This window comes from Phymastichus coffea, unplaced genomic scaffold (assembly GCF_024137745.1).
Source record: "Phymastichus coffea isolate CEN01 unplaced genomic scaffold, Cenicafe_Pcof_1.1 PCOF00172, whole genome shotgun sequence".
NCBI lineage: Eukaryota > Metazoa > Arthropoda > Insecta > Hymenoptera > Eulophidae > Phymastichus > Phymastichus coffea.
The window spans coordinates 14,858-32,776 of NW_026706983.1; the positions used below are offsets into that span (position 1 = coordinate 14,858).

The 17,919-nt window shown below is 37.5% G+C and overlaps 4 protein-coding genes across 18 annotated transcripts; 1 reads left to right on the forward strand and 3 right to left on the reverse strand.

Annotated features, from left to right (window-relative positions):
• Window positions 1-332: 332 nt before the first annotated feature.
• On the reverse strand, window positions 333-4,807 carry LOC131673336 (glycoprotein-N-acetylgalactosamine 3-beta-galactosyltransferase 1-like). Of its 14 annotated transcripts, XM_058951243.1 has the most exons (9): window positions 4,750-4,765; window positions 4,554-4,676; window positions 3,824-3,897; window positions 2,930-3,047; window positions 2,692-2,863; window positions 2,215-2,444; window positions 1,854-2,061; window positions 1,243-1,381; window positions 333-886 (listed from the first exon to the last, which is right to left on the reverse strand). In XM_058951243.1, exons 6-9 carry the CDS (start codon window positions 2,401-2,403, stop codon window positions 349-351), a joined length of 1,074 nt encoding a protein of 357 aa, XP_058807226.1. In that variant the 5' UTR covers window positions 2,404-2,444; window positions 2,692-2,863; window positions 2,930-3,047; window positions 3,824-3,897; window positions 4,554-4,676; window positions 4,750-4,765; the 3' UTR covers window positions 333-348. The 14 variants fall into 14 exon arrangements, with proteins under 14 accessions (XP_058807226.1, XP_058807232.1, XP_058807222.1 ...); XM_058951249.1 differs by having other exon boundaries at window positions 2,692-2,837; window positions 4,554-4,807; XM_058951239.1 differs by having other exon boundaries at window positions 4,554-4,807.
• Window positions 4,808-6,648: 1,841 nt separating this feature from the next.
• On the forward strand, window positions 6,649-11,589 carry LOC131673335 (hormone-sensitive lipase). Of its 2 annotated transcripts, none has more exons than XM_058951237.1 (11): window positions 6,649-6,895; window positions 7,234-7,610; window positions 7,679-7,880; window positions 7,951-8,164; window positions 8,241-8,431; window positions 8,504-8,786; window positions 9,220-9,442; window positions 9,507-9,706; window positions 9,810-10,156; window positions 10,222-10,347; window positions 10,417-11,589. In XM_058951237.1, exons 2-11 carry the CDS (start codon window positions 7,276-7,278, stop codon window positions 10,486-10,488), a joined length of 2,193 nt encoding a protein of 730 aa, XP_058807220.1. In that variant the 5' UTR covers window positions 6,649-6,895; window positions 7,234-7,275; the 3' UTR covers window positions 10,489-11,589. The 2 variants fall into 2 exon arrangements, with proteins under 2 accessions (XP_058807220.1, XP_058807221.1); XM_058951238.1 differs by having other exon boundaries at window positions 9,867-10,156.
• Window positions 9,301-13,260, reverse strand: LOC131673338 (probable N-acetyltransferase san). Its single transcript, XM_058951254.1, has 5 exons — window positions 13,066-13,260; window positions 12,354-12,510; window positions 12,106-12,272; window positions 11,630-11,785; window positions 9,301-9,426 (listed from the first exon to the last, which is right to left on the reverse strand). Exons 1-5 carry the CDS (start codon window positions 13,071-13,073, stop codon window positions 9,402-9,404), a joined length of 513 nt encoding a protein of 170 aa, XP_058807237.1. The 5' UTR covers window positions 13,074-13,260; the 3' UTR covers window positions 9,301-9,401.
• Window positions 13,261-13,836: 576 nt separating this feature from the next.
• On the reverse strand, window positions 13,837-16,193 carry LOC131673318 (uncharacterized). Its single transcript, XM_058951221.1, has 4 exons — window positions 15,955-16,193; window positions 14,422-15,073; window positions 14,094-14,360; window positions 13,837-14,031 (listed from the first exon to the last, which is right to left on the reverse strand). The coding sequence occupies exons 1-4, from the start codon at window positions 16,191-16,193 to the stop codon at window positions 13,909-13,911; spliced, it is 1,281 nt and encodes a 426-aa protein (XP_058807204.1). The 3' UTR covers window positions 13,837-13,908.
• Between the last annotated feature and the right edge of the window lie 1,726 nt (window positions 16,194-17,919).

A 17,919-nucleotide genomic window follows, 5' to 3' on the forward strand; every position in this document is an offset into this window, starting at 1 on the left:
GTCCACGTATTTTATTTATATAATTCTGGTAAAGTAAAGTCTTTTCCAATTTCTAAACTAAAAAAAGGCGATTCTTTATTTACTGGGGAAACTTCACTTTTACTATTCGAGAGGTCAATTTAAAAATCGCACATTATATAAATACTTAAAAAATAGTTTTTCTTAGCAGAGTTTGCTGAGTAATCGACAACTTTGTAATGCGTTGTCAGTAAGATTGTAATACAATCAGCCAATCGAATAATTTCCTCTCCAATTAAAAATTAAATGACTCTCACGCAAATACAATTCAATGTTAGATAGACTAATGAGACGCGTTAAAAGAAATAAGACGAATCTCAGACTAGAATCTCATCGTGACGTAGGTTTACTAGTAGACTGAACCTCTTCAATTGCATGATTGATGCCATACGGCCTAAGATGATAAATTAAGTATTCCAACACGTACATCATATTCGGGCTAACGTAATGAAAGGAGATCGCGCTATCAGAGCAGCAGTCAAGGCCATCCTTGCTCTCGTAGTAGATGTACTTCCAATACCAAAAGTCTTTGTCCACGTGATTCGGTATTAAATGATGTTCCGGCACGAATGGAAAGAATCTACCACGACCATGTGGATCTCTCGTATCCATTGCTTTAACACCAACATTCTCCAGACATTTGCCCATCTCTACGTCTTCTGCACCGCCTGCATCTTGACGACATAACGTGCGATTTGGTAAGCCCTCTTCAACGAACTTTTTCAAGCTTGCACGACTCAATACGTAACCAGCACCACCACTCATGTAACCCTGCTTGACGAATGGCTTGAAACGACAACCAAAGTATAGCGGTGAGTCTGGTGAATGTGGTTGCAGCATGTAACGCAAGTTTTCCAAGATCACGTAGCTATAAAAGGAGATTTATCAATAATTAATACTTTGTTGAGAACATTTATGAATATGAAGTTCATACAGATTAGATCTGATTTATATCAGTGATAAGATACGTATTAGTTACTACGCAAGGTAATTTTTGTCGGTCCTTTATTGAAAAAAATTTAAAAAATTCGGATAAGCTACGACTATAAGTCTACGCGATTGTGACTTACGTACTTCTAGATAGTAATTTTATCAATTCAATAATTTCTAAAAGTTATTTTATCTTTACGCTTATTCTTCAATTAGCAATATTGCAGCTGCATCTCGAGTATCAAGAAACACGTCAAATTAACAGGTTTCATGGAGCAAGCAGTTGCCACTTACGTATCGTCATCGGCTTTCAGAAACCAATCTGCCTGATCTATATACTTTTCGTACGTATATTTAAATGATTCTTTGGTTTTCGCCCACAGATTATCTCGACCCTCCTCTACGGGAAGTACAACAGTCGGTAGGCTAGGATCTGAAATAAAAATTTTATCGCAATCACTATACTTTGCAACGAACAGACTTCCGATCACAGATATTGTATTTTATCTAGAACGTGAATCATGAGAAGTGCCGTTTGAACTAAGTATAGTTCGTTTTTACTTTAAGGTGTATTGTCATTTAAATTTAGAATGGTTGATAATCAACTGAAGATTGCTTTTTACTTTTGCGTTAAACACCAACCGCTTTTAGTTTTTTTCCAAGGTAAAAGTAATAAGGAATTTCGCACGTGTAAAGAATTCGCTGGAATTATACAATTGAATTAACTTTGTTCTTATTTTCTGTTAAAGTATTTTAATCCCAGTTAATGATGTTTCCACCGAATTTCTCAATTTGATAAGTGTCTGATAACAACTGCCATCTTAAAAGTTTTTAATTATCATCCACGATTAAGTCTTTAATCATCCGCTTTTCGTAAAATTGAAGAGCCAAAAATATGTGTTTACCTTCAGCAGAGCTCATGAATAGTAAAATATTACACCGCTTTCCCCACGTTGCTTTTACATGTCTCGCTTTGGATTGATGATTTTTAGGACCAGTCATTATCCAACACAATACGCGTATTTTTTCGGCTAATTCCTTAGCAACTGTGTCTTCCCCTTTATGAAAATCTTCATCAGGGCCATGAAACATAACTTCAACTTCAGGTCCAACCTGAGAATCATAAATAATAAAATATAAATGATTAACAGCATTGAAGTTGAGCAAGGTATTATAATGACATAATCAATAAGTAAACATTTGATAAGAGGAAAGTACTCGAGGATTAATGCAGTTTATTTAGTCAATTATCAAGATATAACATACTTCTCTTTCCAGCTGTGAATAATGATGAGGATCTCGATAAGAGCCACTTGGCAACCAGTACAGCATGTGTGGCATATCCCTGGTAGCTGTGATGAGGAAACATGCTGATAGAAATCCACATATTACACCTGCTGCTAATGTCAAGACTAATCGACTGTTGATTCGTGCACCTTTTACCATTGCCAACATCTTTCAATTTTTATTTAAGCAGCTGATGAATCTTAAAAATACTTCAAGGACATATGCTTAATTAACTGATTTATTTATTCTAATCATTAATTGCTTCAGTTAATATTTTCATGGACATTTAGTCTCACAGAAGTAAATTATTGAAGTGAAATCTTTACAAGTAATTAATATAAATAATAGAGTTTATTTTATATTATTTTATATAATTTAGATAAAATAAAATAATGATCAATTAGCTTCAATACATAAGTTTATTCAAAGAAATTATTATATTTTTACATTACTCACCATAAAATTTCTGAGTATCAGTCAGATACATAATGAAATAAAAAAAATTGGTCCTTCCACATCTCAATAAAAGTCCATTGTAAATATCAAACTCAAACTATGAGTATTTTAAATTATTCCTTATCTGGCATCAAAAGTTAACTGTCCTACGATATGTATTTTGATATTAAATCTGAAATACACTCAAATAAATTACATGTAAACTTAAATCTGTTTATTTTGGGCTAATGAAGCTTACTAGGCTCAAACACTAAATGCTGAGTATGCAAGCAGCAACAGTTCTATTCCCACCAAGCAACCTTATGATATCAGTAGCTCTGGTTGATAGTGTGGTGTTACACTGATAAGCCAGAATGCTAAATTTATACTCTTTTAATAAACTTAGTCTTTCCATACAAATGTTTGTAACGACCTCATTTTCTGATATTATTTTGACTGTGCACACACCCACATCTTTTCAAATTTTTAATAAGTGAAATTGATTAATAATAATGTTGTAATTCAAATCTGAAATTTTATAATTCCTTAGCTAATGAGAAATTAACATACAGTGTGGTTCATAAAAATATAAATTTTTAATTTTGCAATTAAAAGAATGAAATGAAGTATATTTTTACCATTTTTTTAGTCTGTTATTTGAGCCCTATTGCGAGATATAGTTTATTTGTCAAATATTACAATAGTATGTTTATATCCTGACAAAATACCAAAGCTCAATGTACAGTTTACTAGAAAACCTTCTCAAGAATTGAAACAAAAAGATAACAGTGAAACATTGATTAGCAAAAAATAAAGTTTAATATATGCAAACTCAAGGCTACTTCTATACAATGGCACGTATCATGCGAGTGTTATATGTGTAGCCTTCAAAGTGAATATAACATTAACAGGACGAGAGTAATGCAAAAGGTGTAGTACTGTTATATCATTATAATTTCGTACTCTAAACCTTTCTATTGTCTATTGATTTGATTGATGACAACGAAGCAGTGTGAATAAAATATTGAAAGAAAAACTACAAGAAAATAATCCGAAGGTGTTTCCGGGTATACGTAGCATCTAGCGAATGCTAATCAAAGCGCATCGTTCAAATTAAATGATTCCACTACGAAAACAACAAAGAATCACTCACTAGTCAGATGTAATCGTTTTATAACCGCAGCTTCGACGTTTTGTGTTTCTTCATTTTACACGAACGTGGAATCCCTGAAAGCAAGAAAATTCTTTGCTGCACCACATGACGCTGCTCGTTTTGTTTTGAAAGGCATCGGATTCCCTTATTATTTATTGTGGTAATACGAGGTTAGAAAATCACCCTCAAGAGAAAGCTGACGTCACAATGCATCAGCTGACTGCTCCGCGGTACGAGTCGCGACTGAACGTGTGACTCGAATTCAAAATCGAAGGATGAACCGACTTTTGTGCGCGCGACTGAACGAAGCCTGTTTTCTCGATTAGACGACGAGGCCTAAAGTTGAATTACAGAAAGAAGCTCTTTGTGCGTGTTTTTTTTTTAAGCAACCGATCGACACAGTCGAGTTAATTCACGCAAGCAATTATTTGTAATTTTCTCACGGGCGTTTCAAGCGGCCGACTTCGGTGAATTCACTTTCGTGGCTCTTTAGTCAACGCTCGTTCGGTAGAAAAAGTTTACGTAACGACGCGGCAATTACTCGGAGCGAACACACGTGTCTTTGCATACAATAGGCGCTACTTCACTATCACGCGTAAATCTGAATGTGTGTACATTCGCGTCAACCCAATAATAACCCAATAATTCAAGTGTTCGTTCTTCCTGGAGTACGCGACACAGTCCTAAACTCGTTATATTCACGATTCGAGAGTACATAAAACGTACTTACGATTGTTTCATCGTCGATGCCCGAAATCCAAGGCGGCACGGCGCTTATGTCAACGCGAGTCGAACTGCATTCCCGCGCCAAGTAAGCTTATCGAGCTCTCGTATCGCAGAAGGAACAGCCAAGCTAAAAGTTGAATCGAGTCCATAAACAAAAAGAGAAAAGAAAAGAAAGAGCAAACGGAGAGGAAAAAAGATACTCTCGAAATTGAAACGCACGGCTGTTCGAGCTTGCAACGTGCCGAGCCTCTTTGCTCGCCTCGCGCGCGCGCCACAACTGCGCTAATTTCGAGTCCCATTGTGCAGCTGCGAAGGAAAACGTGTTGTCTCATCGCATAGTCGTGAGGCATCGCTTTTTTTCTCTCTTTTTCACGCTCCTTTTCCGCGATCCGCAACAGTCGAGAGCGCTGCGCGAGGCACGAGTCGAACAATTTACAGCTACTTTACTGTCGGCGCTTTCGACCCATTTCAACGTGTATATCTATTTATTCAAGCTTATTTACGCGCTCGTGCGGTTGATATTTCGTTTTCGCTTGCGTGGACTGTAATTGACGCTTACGCGGAGGATTGCGTCGATTGTAAAAAGAAGAGAAGAATAAAATTTGGCCGAAACTTAATGCCCGATGGTTTTCCCTTGGTTGTGCGTCACATTTTTCACGTGAAACCGCACGTTCGCGAAGATTGTCGAGATAAGCGAAAATGTGCTGAGCTTTTTTCAAAGGCGTTATAAAACAATTTTTAATGTCGCATACCTGCCTTGAAATAGCTTCGGAGAGAACGCGCGCTCTCGCGAACGCAAACACGCAGCCGGAAGTCGCTTCGGTCGACGCTTAATTAGTTGCGATCCGCATAGCCGTTAAGCGAGAAAGCTGCATTGATTATCTCCCGAGCGTCGGGGAGTAAAAGCCTCAATAACATTTCGGAGCGAACTGCCGTATATAATCGTCAGTGCGGCCTTCGCTGGGAATATCAGACTTTTTTTTAAGCTGCATCCGCCAGAAACGACAAGAGTTCCGCTGGTGCGTCGTTTACTGGCGAACAGGGGAAGCCCAGCCTCGAGCGAGACATCCTTAACGATTTCAATCAAAGCTCAGCTCGGAAGAATCGCGAGAGCAGAGCACAGCTTCCTCGTCTGCATCGATACGCTCGAGTTTCGTTATCTCGCGGCGACGCAGCGATATAAGCCGCGACTGATTACGGAGTCTGGCTCAGATACGGCGAACCTTCCGAATTCGTAAACATAAATTTATCGTATCGCGCGCGTAGCCGAAAGGAAGCGAAAAAAAAAGAAGGCGAGGGCAATTAAAAGCATCGATAGCGGCTGCACCTACTGCTTGAAACTCGCGGTGCCGCCAGTGAATGCCCGTCGCCCGGCAAAGACCGACGTAAGTAACGAGAAGCCCCTCGGCGGCGTTTACTCGTCGAAAATTGGATTCGACCCCCCGGCAAACGGCGAAGAAAGCTATTAATCCGTCGTCGGTGGTGTTCGCGCGCGAAATTTTTACAAACGGTTTTGCGCGTACGAATTTTCAACGACGCTCTCCTTGAAGCTTCCGTCGAGCTCGTGCAAAAGCATGTCAGTGCCGCGAGCGAAGGAAGAAAGTAATTTTTTCTTTTTTTATTCGCACGACCCTGCGCCTCGCCTGTAATTGCCCATATTCCGACGCGCGCGCGCGCTGTGTGCGGCAATTAATTCGTTTCCCGAAGCCAGATGCACGCCGCAGTTTGCACCACGACGACGCGGGCAGGTGTCGCAGAATATGAAATATTTACTTTCTCTCTCGATGTGTTTCACAAACAAGGCACGCGCGGGCAGATCCGTTTTCCAATATATATATATATATATATATATATATATATATATATATATATATATATATATATATATATGCGTGTGTGTAAGAAAACGCCACAACAGAAGCTCAACAGCGAATAATTAAAACCAAATTCTCATAACTAACAAATCGTCGCATATTGCGCGCGCACCTTCCGTTCGAATATTTTTAGAAAGAAAAATAAGAATGGCGATGATTCCGTTGGTGGCGGCGGCGTCGGGAGAGGGGGAATATCAGCTGATTAAATGGCGCAGACGATGGATACGTAAACAACGCCGAAAAGAAAGACTTTGTGCGCGTGACTGTGCATGTCGAAAACCAAATCGATTTCGCCGTCACCGACACATGAATTCTATGATATATATACGGATAGTTGACGCCCCGACTGCTCTTTGAAAACTTCACTTAGTGCTACTTTTCGTTTTTGTCAAAAATACCTCCGCGAGAGCTGAGTTGACACGAGTGTCGTTTTTCGGCGTGTGCTGCAGATTCAAACAGTATTTTATTTCAGGTATACGTATAATATATGTGTAATTTATTTCCGGTAAATAATAGTTGTCAAAGCGATATACCTAATTTTTAGTAATTCCATGAAACTCTTATTGAAAAATAAAAAAAAATAGCGCTTTACTTAACCACTACAGTACACTAGGTCGCTTAATATCCCAAGACAGTTAATGTCTCGAGAGACCACGATGCGGCAGAATCACATAAAGGGTTGGGGTAGGCGCTTGCGCTTTGTAAGAGGGGATGAGAGAAGAAAAGATTCGCGTGCGCAGTTGCTTCATCGTACACGAATAATGTACGGCTAAAACTGATATCATTTGTAAATCACTGTCTTTAATTTAGCGATGTAGATCGTAGTGTCTGGTGCACACGCAGAGGCTAATCATGTCGACGGAGCCAAGTGAACCAACTACATGGGCTAAGCTACGCAAGATCTGCATAACTTGTACAGATTATTTCTCCTCACATCAAGATGAGAATGCTTTTAGAATCAAGGCTGCAATTAATGCCATCTTGGACAAGCTGAATGAAATCAAGCCTTTGTACGATGAGATATCTAACATTGCACCAATCTTTGATTTTGATGAGGAGACACCCGGCAATGGGTACAGAAGCTTCCTTATACTAGTGGACAGGTGTATCACTTTTACGACTGAGAAGTGCAATGGTATGCTTGCTCAAAAGGATTCTGTAATGTTCAGGAAGAGTCATCGTATGAGGTTTGTTTCATTATATCGTTAGTCCAAAGGTTCATGTTGTTTCATAATCTTTTTGTATCTATCAATAGGGAGATAGAAGCATGTTCCCAATTACTGGCTACGCTGGGTACCTGTTTGCAACATACGAAGACACTTTACTCCTGGCGTGAAATCATGGAGGATGGACAATATTCATTGTTTCCTTCTGAAGAGTTCAGGCCTCAGGAACTGCTGAATCAGACTGAAAATATAAATCAGTGTTCTTTTTATGGAAGATGTATTGGTTTTCAGGTAATTCTTCCATTTTCTATCATACATTCAAATATGTCTGCGTATCAGACATTTTAACGTTATTTTGCAGTTCTGTGAAGGTATGAGGACAATATTGAAATTTGTGTCCGTGGGGATGGCCTCGTTTAGTGAACTGTACTATGCAAATGGCACTTTATTTGGAAGATGCTCTAATTCAGTGCAGTACCTAATGGACCCTGAAGCCAAAGCTCGTAGAATTGTAACTATATCTCAACATGCAGACATTTCATTTTGTCAAGCCTTCTGGCACTTAAATGAAAGTGGTAAGTCTTTAATCATAATAAATTTTAACCACGTTCAAGTTCGATTCACAAATCTGTATTGTTTGTGTCTTTTTAGATTTATTACTAAGCTTGCCACAAATAGTGATGCCAACGTTGGCAATCAATCAGTTGATATCGATACCTCCAGAGGAGATGGAGTGTGAAACTCTTAGTGGCAAGTCAATTAAGATTCCCATACCCCACAGTCATATTGGATTGAAACCTATTCACGTTAGGTTACTCAGTTGCAAACGTAGGATAGGCATGGTAAGTAAACTGAATATTACTATTGAATATTAATTTGCATCTGTTGATTATAAAAATTAAAATCAATTTCAGGTGGGATCTGGTAGCGGCAAAGGTCAATTAGTCGATCAAAGCAATTCACTGCTGATCCACTGCCACGGGGGTGGTTTCGTCGCACAGAGTTCGAAATCTCATGAGGCATATTTGCGAACATGGACCCATGAGCTTGACGTTCCTATACTTAGTATCGACTATAGTCTCGCACCTGAGGCACCTTATCCACGTGCCCTCGAAGAAGTGCTTTACGCTTATGTTTGGGCGTTAAAACATGCTAGCTCGATGTTGGGTAGCACAGCTAAAAAAATCATTTTTGTTGGTGAGTTATTGGAAGTGTAAAAATCTATTTTTATCAAAGTGTCATTAAAAAAAATATTGTGATAAAATACTTCAATTATCTTCAAATTACGTGATTGCTTGAAAATGTATAATCTCCTCGTAAATGCTTTAATTGCGCAGACGAAATTAAACGGTAAAAAATTGTCTAGACATGTACGGAAAATGATAAACTACTATCACACAGTACAAAGTCACTACACTGAAACATTCGCGTTTAAAAATAACTCACGAGAATCGAGATAGGCCATTCGAATGATTGGAAATTCATAAGGACTTTTTGTTTACGTAACGCTCAGGAAACACGTTTTAAAAATAAATTTATTTAAACGAAAGTTTTTTCTATATTTGAATGTTATACATATTTCCAATCGATTTCAATATAAATAAAAAGAAAAATCGTACGTTTTTCACAGGTGACTCGGCTGGAGCCAACTTGAACTTAGTCACGGCCATAAGATGCTTAGAATTAGACATCAGGCCTCCTGATGGAATATTTATGGCCTACGTACCAACACTCGCAGAATTCACTCCATCAGCAGCTCGACTTTTGTGCCTCGGCGACCCCATACTTCCATTTGGTTTCATGATGCGTTGTCTAAAGGCTTACGCTGCGACAGATCCTAAAAAAGAAGACACGTGAGTAATTCAGCAAAGCCAGTCCTTAAGGTTTTATTGATTTAATTTTCCATTTGCATTGTAGAGAAACGGACCTAGGAGATGAATTGATCGAGCTAGACAGGTCGGAAGACGAGTCGTTTGCCGAGGTAAGCGAAAGTGACTTGATCGCTTTAGCGCTGAGTCCAACCGGGGACGAGGAACGAGATTCCCAAAAGTTAGCTTCTCTCCCATCTGACACAACACTCAATTCGGTCAGTTTGACAGAGATTGACGCTGGACCAGGTTAGTAAAAAAGAACATTTAAATTAATCCGATTCATGCACTCACGACTATGGTGATAGATCGTCTTCAATCGCACAAAAACTCTCTTGTTATTCTACGTAAGGTACGGAGAATTCGTACGAGGAGACCAAATCTCAAGAATATATTAAACGATTTTTAGACATTTACAAGAATTCCAAGCTTGGTTCTTCTTCGGTGCCAACCCTCAATGGTTCTGCCAGTGGTGGAAGCAACGGGGTCGCGAGTAATAATAATAGCCGTCTATGGTCATTCTTCGGATGGAGAAAAACACACAAAGACAATAAAATAAACGTACAAAGACATCTGCCTCCAGACGGAACTAGAAATCTATCCGATGAGTTCGCTTTTACCGTACCAAAAGATCCTCACTTGAGCCCTTACAGAACGTCTGAGGAGTTGTTGAAACGACTTCCACCTGTCAAAGTTTTGGTAAGTTGACAGCGGTTGATTTTGGAAGAATGGTTAATAGATACATCAATGATGGATTCTTTCAGAGTTTGGATTTGGATCCGTGCCTAGACGATTGTGTGATGTTCTCCAAACGATTAAAGAAGTTGGGAAAACCCGTGACTTTAGATATATTACCCGGCCTACCTCATGGCTTTTTAAATCTTGCAGTTGTAAGTTAAAAAGAAATTCTGATAATTACTGGATTTCGATTGATTAATTTGCAATTTATTTATCTGTAGGTATCCAAAGAAGCACACGAAGGCTCTCTAATATGTGTCAAAAGAATTCGCGAACTTCTGGAAATGACGTAACCACCGGTGCTTTAAGAACAAATTAAATCATTATAATTTTTTCACTATGGCTGACAACGGCGAATGAAGAAAGTATATACATATATAAAAGCAGCGAAAATTAAAAAGATATATAAATATATCTAAGTAGTCGAATTTCGTCCAAATATTCACTGATCTGATGAGAAAAACATTTTAACGAGATTGACGTCGTTTGTACATTAGTTTAATTGATGTGTTGCACAAATAGTTTCTGTTGCAAACAGCATTAATAATCCGTACATACTGAAAAAATGCAGGGTCCAACGGTAACTAGTTTTAGATATCTTTTGCAAGTATTTTTAACCTTATCCTGGTTGTACCAAATGACGTTATCTACTTTATTCTATTTATACACAGAGATTAGCTAATTTTTTACTCTCATACATCTTGTATATGATGCTTTACATCGGGGTGCTGCAACAAGGCTATATTCATTTTTTGTTGACGCGTTGAAAGAATCTCGTTATGTTGTTATTAAGTTGTGTTTAGGTGTTAGTTTTTGATTCTACAAATATTTAATTTAGTACAACTGTAATTTTTATTTTTATTTATATACGTTGATAAAAAAAAAGTGAATACATTGGAGTTTGAAAACGCATTTAGCTTTAATTATTACAGTTCAACTATACAAATTAATAAGCAATTTTACGATACTGTAAATATACAAAATTAGTCTTTGGTGTTTAATGTGATTATTTGATCTTTCAATCATATAACGTATACTGATCTTTTACATAACAAAGAACAGAAATAAAAATGCATATTGTAGAGGAATTTCAAAAGAAATATATTTACATGCAATGTTTTATAAAGATTAAATTTATGCATAAATATTGTTTGATTTGTACAATAAACAGTAGAATGTAAAAAGTTCAGGATGGAAACAAAATGCGAGGGCGATGAAGGGGAGACTGAGACTGAGAAAAAGAGAGAGAGAGAGAGAGAGAGAGAGAGAGAGAGAGAGAGAGAGCGAGAGCGAGAGAGAGAGAGAGAGAGAGAGAGAGCGAGAGCGAGAGAGAGAGAGAGAGAGAGCGAGAGAGAGAGAGAGAGAGAGAGAGAGAGAGAGAGAGAGAGAGAGACCGAGAGAAAAAAAAACAAAATATAAATTTGGATAATTTACTGGGCAGCAACTTGTTGAGATGGTCGTAATGTCTTCTGTAGAACGTGAGCGTCCGCAGGCTCGATTCTCTTGTAATAATGTTTTTTTGTTTCGACGATCTCGAAGCCGAATTTTTTATAAAAGTCAATAGCACCTTCGTTGTTTACTTGGACGTGCCTGTCAACAGATAAAACTTTTTTATGAGCTAAGCTATTTTTGGATAGATAGCATTGAAATTCAGTGGCATTAATGCAAATATCACTTATTTTTTCAAAAGCTTGAATTTTTTAAAATTAATATTGTTGCAATAATGAAACTGAATTCTAATACTTCTTTTGGATTATTATATGTATCAATAAGGGAAACATGAATATGTTTGATTTCAGCCATACTATATATAATTAATTGCTCAGACTATTTATATGTATATTTAACGGAAAACTATATTTCTAAATTGACAAATATTTTAGTCAATTAAGAAAGGTTTGCAAACTTACAGAAAAATAGAATCAAAGTTGCCATCCTTCTCGACATAATTTAGTACATGCTGCACCATAACAGTTCCGATTCCTAGTCTACGGTATGGATACAAACAGCCCAAAGTCATTATGTACAATCGGCGAGAGTTTTCTGATGTATCCACCCTGCAGCAAACTGCTCCAACCTTCAAACATACAAATAATAAAGTAAAAATATATATTATTATGTATCAAAATAAAATGAAGAATAAAAAAACTACATATACCACAATATCATTGTAGTAAGCTAGTTTTGCCAGCTCTCCTGCTTCCAAAACATCTTTGTAAAATTTTTCATTGTAAGACACTGGGAAAACAACTTGGTTCAACAATTTCAGTTGTTTGATATTATGTGGCGTGACATCCCCTAATTCAATTTTTGCTCTGTAACAATATTATAAATAAATGTTTAGTAAAATTTTTTATCAATAAAAGACCTTGATTAGCAATAATTACTAACTGAAACTTAGAAACATAAATTGTGTGTAAATTTCACTTATCAATTTGAAAATAATTATGAAAAAAGCTTGTGAACTCATTTAACTGTTAAGAATGTTTGTTAGTATGGTGAATTTTATAAATGTTGATTCACCAACCAGTGTTTACAGAAAAAATAAATTTAATCAAAACAACATACTTAATAACGTTTATCATTAAAATTTTACTAGTTTACTAGAAATTAAAAATAAAAAAAAAACTTCACGCATGTAGACAACATAGAGGTTATGATCACCACTGTTCGAATAGAAACCAAACCCAACAAAATATTAACAATCAAAAGAAAACATTATTCAATTTTCTAGTATTAATTTTTTCTAAAAACTCGTTAAAATCATTTCCACACAATGATCGTGAAATATCTCATTATGCATAACCTTAAACATCCACTATTCTTCAAACGAAATCACACGGCCTGACACAACAAAAACGAGAACCTACCGAGTCATGATCGCCGCTGGATTATTCTTGGTGAACACTTTGGTGGTATGTTAAACGACAGGTCTTGGCGCGAGCGAAAATCCAACTTTGGCGATGCCTCTTGTCGATTAAAATACAACTCTGATGAGACGCCCGGGCGCGACTGTACGCAGCTGCACCAGCGCAGAGCTGCACGTTTTTTTTGACGAGCCGTGATCGCCGCGCACGCTTTAACGACTTTTCGGCGGGTGAGGCAGCGCTAATAATCGTTGTAGTAGGGGGAGAACGAAGGTCGACACAAACTTGAAATTCTTATGTTTATTATGGGACTATTTGATTTTATTGCAGAAATTTTTGCAAATTTAAGCAATTAATGTAATAGTGCTAACATTCGTTTGATTTATCATTCGAATTTTACTAAACTTTAAGAAAAGAAGTGAAATAAATTGGTTGCTCATAATAGGTGTTAGAACACTGATATACTGACGAAATATTAGAAGTAGAAAGCGTCTCGTAGTACTGAATGAGTACTTTGTTGATACTACCTCACGTATATATGATAAAGTTTAAAAACTATTTTCCGTTTGTTTTATTTTATTTCACAAAAAACTATTGCAATCTATTGTAAGGAAAACAGCTTTAAATTACGAGGTTATGCTATTAATACAAACATTTTGACTCAACTATGTGCTAAATAACATAAATGATGGCGTTATATGACAGAACAATTGTTAAACAAATCAATAAATAAAAAACCTGTCTTTATCTATATTTTACAATGACGAATATAAAAAAAATGAATAATAAATATGATAAGGTACAATGCAAAAGAGCTTTTGGTAAAAGCAAAACACAAAGTACAATTCATACACAGAGCTCTTCCAAATAAAACGTCATTTCCTCGTCGTCACATTTGAAAATTAGGTCCAATTTGATCAGATCAAAAATATTGACAAACTTACCATCAATGAGACTGTTCTTAAAAACCTATAACAAAAAAAAGCATCGCCTTAATACACTCACTAAAAGGAGAAAAATCCTCAAAATACCTTTAAGTATTCACTCTTTCTATCAATTTCAATGGCTTTGATGAAACACCTGCAAGCCTCCTTAAAATTACTTTTATTGTAATATTGCAGTGCAAGATGCAACCAAATCTGCAGTACCCGATCGTTGTCGTTGTACTTATTGAGTAACTGTTTCAAGTACTGCACGCAATCGATTGGCTCGCCGGCTTTTTTCAAACAGACGGCATACAAAATGTCCGCCGGAAAATTATTGTTCTTCGAGGCTTGTTTATAGTACTTCGCGGCTTCCTGCAATACAAAAACGGCTCGATCAGTTAGGTTACTTGCACGAGCATATCAGGTAAATCACCTTGAAATCTCCAAGCGTCTCCATGTAAATGGCCTTGTAATGCAAGAACATAGAATTATCAGGATTGTTTCTCTCGACGACGTCGAGACACTTCTTGGCGAGATTGATCTCCTTTCCACACTTGATGAAACCAAACGCCAGCCTCAGCAGAATGCCCATACTCTGTGGATTGGCTTTCAAAGTTTTCTTATATAGCATTGATGCTCTGAGATGGTTCTTATTCTCGCGATGCATCTGAGCCGCATGCACGAGATAAAACGCCTTCTCCGACAGGTTGATGCACTGCAAAATCGCCTGCTTCTCCTCCTCGCAAGGTTTCGAGCCGAATTTGACAACTTTGCGCCTCTTGTGCCGCAAAGACTTGTAGAGAGCGAAATACCAAAGCGGACAGTGCTTGAAATGTGAGATCGCGATTTTCGCATCGTCCAGTGCTTCGAAGCGAGCGGCCTCGTGAAAGCTTGAGTAGGCCAGCGCGCGAAAGCCGTGGATCGTCGCAAGCTCTATTTTGCTGCTTAGCTCCGCCGCGTCGACGATTTGTGATAGGATGCTCGTGGCCTTCTGGGTGTCTCTCGACAAGTGGTAGGCGTGGTACTTCGTTGAGTCGAGGATGTGCTTCAATGCTCGCAGTGATACTCGTTCCACTTTCAGTTGGCTGCGACAAAGGGAACAGTTGAATTTCAATCGCTTTTTCATTTTTCATAGTTCTGAAATTAGTGGCGCGTGTTTATGCAAAGGACTGAACGGTTTATCGAACACAAATACTTTCCTTGATAAAATTCACGCCTAAATGCGTTAAAAAATTCGAAAAATACTCTCATAAAAAAGGATTTTTTTTCCTTTTTTGTGAAGGTATTTTGAAGTCACTGCGATTTTATTGACTATCTACTGAAATAACAACCACTTTCACAATTTTGTAGCTTTCAAAAATTATTTTTTTTACCAAACTTGCATCCGAACTTGAAGTTCACTAATATGAAATGACACTTATCTCGCTTTAACTCATCAAGATTTCAACTTTGTCTATATCGAGTTTTGGCTGTTTATTACTTTAATCACAAACACAAGAATAATCTTAAAATTATTGAAAATATTCGTCGGACTTGTGAATGAGTAGCGCTTTCAATTAATTAACCTAAAATGTTTAAGACACGTGCAGACTGCAAGTGACAAGTATAAACAAGTCGTACATACGTTATATATATATATCGCGAAGTGTATAAAACACGATATGTAGGTTATGTAACTATTTTTTAAGAATTGTTAAACTTTATTCCGCCTCTATAATAAACGACATGCTCTATCGTAAAATAAATTCATGAGAAAATAAGATTCATAATGATTTCATCACAAAATTTAACCAATTGAATTTTTCAACTGGATGAAAATAATTTTATGAAAATGAATATGTCTTACTCTGACATCAATCGCCAATATATCAATCGTAAAAAATACCGAATAATTCGTTTAACCAGATATTGCTCGAGTAAACATTGCAAACATGGCGTCAACAAAGAAAAAACAATTATGACTCACAGTAAATCCATTTTCTTCCATAAATTGTCAGCTTCAATGATCTTACGTTTGGCAAATCCATAATTTTGTTTGGTAACCGAACAATAGACCGCCATTACCGCGTTTACTAATGCAATCACTTGCTGATCACTCGCTACTGTCTCCAATTGTTGATCTTCATCGAAATTTTGGCTCAAATCACGACTTATATTCCACGTAAATGGACACTCAAATGACTTCATCTCTTTGCTGCAGTACATTTTATTTGTAATTTCTCGCATTTATTCGCAGCCACGAAGAATTTTGCTTAATTCCCGATTGACGCGACTTAAGAAATATCCTTGCGCGTACAACGCCGACCGGCCTAAAAAGTGTGATCTCGTATGTGATTGTTATCGCGACGCAGCGCACACTGTAAATCGACACCGGCAACCGTAGAAAACGTGTGCTATGCTTGTGCAAACCAATAAACTTATATTTTCTTCTTATGTTTGTGAATATGCGTGGCGTCGAAAGCTCCAGTGCATTAAAAATATATTTAGTTTCAAAGAATTGCTGTTAATCTTTGGAGATATTTAATTAATTTGATGAATGGTTTAAAATCGTAACACTTTGTTGACGTGTTTTAGATATATATATATATATACACACACACACACACACGCGCGCGCGCGCACACACACACATATATATATGTGTTTTTTATTAAAAAGTTTATTTAGATAAATACTGGAATTTGTAGCATTACGAATGCCTCTTTTTTACACATAGTTATAGCGTTCCGACATTGCACCAAGATAATCACCTTTATAATGTCGATATAATATAGATAAAAAAATGTTTAATCGATATAATGTTGAAAATTAATAATTTGTTCGATTAAAAGTTACAGAAACAATTCAATTGAATTTGTGCAAAAATTATTAAGTGCATTTAAATATTAGCGTTAAAATAACACTGAATCTCAACGAATTTCGCGTAATCGAGTAGCGATCTTATCTCTTCGGTCGATGCTTTTACGCCGAAGTCGAGCTTGCGGCGTTAGATCCTCGGTAGTTTCTTGTATGTATAACACAAACTAATAATAGCAACTAATAATCACGGCAGTATACGCACCGGCGCATTACGCGTAGTCGCGCGCTTGCTTGCGCCTGGCCCCGTAAAAGCTCGACCGGTAGTGATCGCGCCGCAGCCGAAGTTCAACGCCGTGCTTCCTCGAGTTCATCACGCGTCGACATATCTCGTCGGACTTACTTTTGCCGCGTCCGAGATGAAGTGAAAATTATAGAGCACGATTGTGGAGATTGTTTCGGAGGTGATCCGCCGCTTGCGAAATTAATGAGTTGAAAAATGGTACCCGTCGCATCGAGTTTCCAATAGCTTCACCGAGAAAACAAAAGAAACGATCACTCGACTTACACACACTCGTATAAAAAATTTTGACTTCGTATCGAGACTACTAAAGGCTGGTCCTTCGTCGATAATGCAACTTCATCGTTATCGTCACCGTAGCGAAGATTCCATTCTTGATCGATGCCAAAAGCGAAAGGCTTTTTTAATGCTTCGTCTGTTTGGGACATTTGTTTCATACTGTCAGCTTCACTGAAAAAGCTTCCCCATGGACGTGGACGAGATTGTCTTCGCGGAAGATCCAGTCGAAGCGTCGCGTATAGGGACATTGCAGAGCAAGACAGCCTGACTCGCCTCGGCGAAATATCAGTCTCACATGTTGGCAAGCGACAAACGTATCTGACACCTTGAAATTTCACTAGCGGATCGGCCGGTGTCGCCGGCGACCTATTCTAGTCGCTTTCATTGAGATTACCGGTATAATAAAAGAGTTTGCGCATTGTGTGGTCTGACAAGAAGATATACACTCGTTTCGCTCGTTGACGATGGCTTGTGCTTGGGTCTTGCTTTTCATTATTCAATTATTGAAGATACGTTTCCTAAATATGAAAGAGCTTTCACGATGGCATACATTTC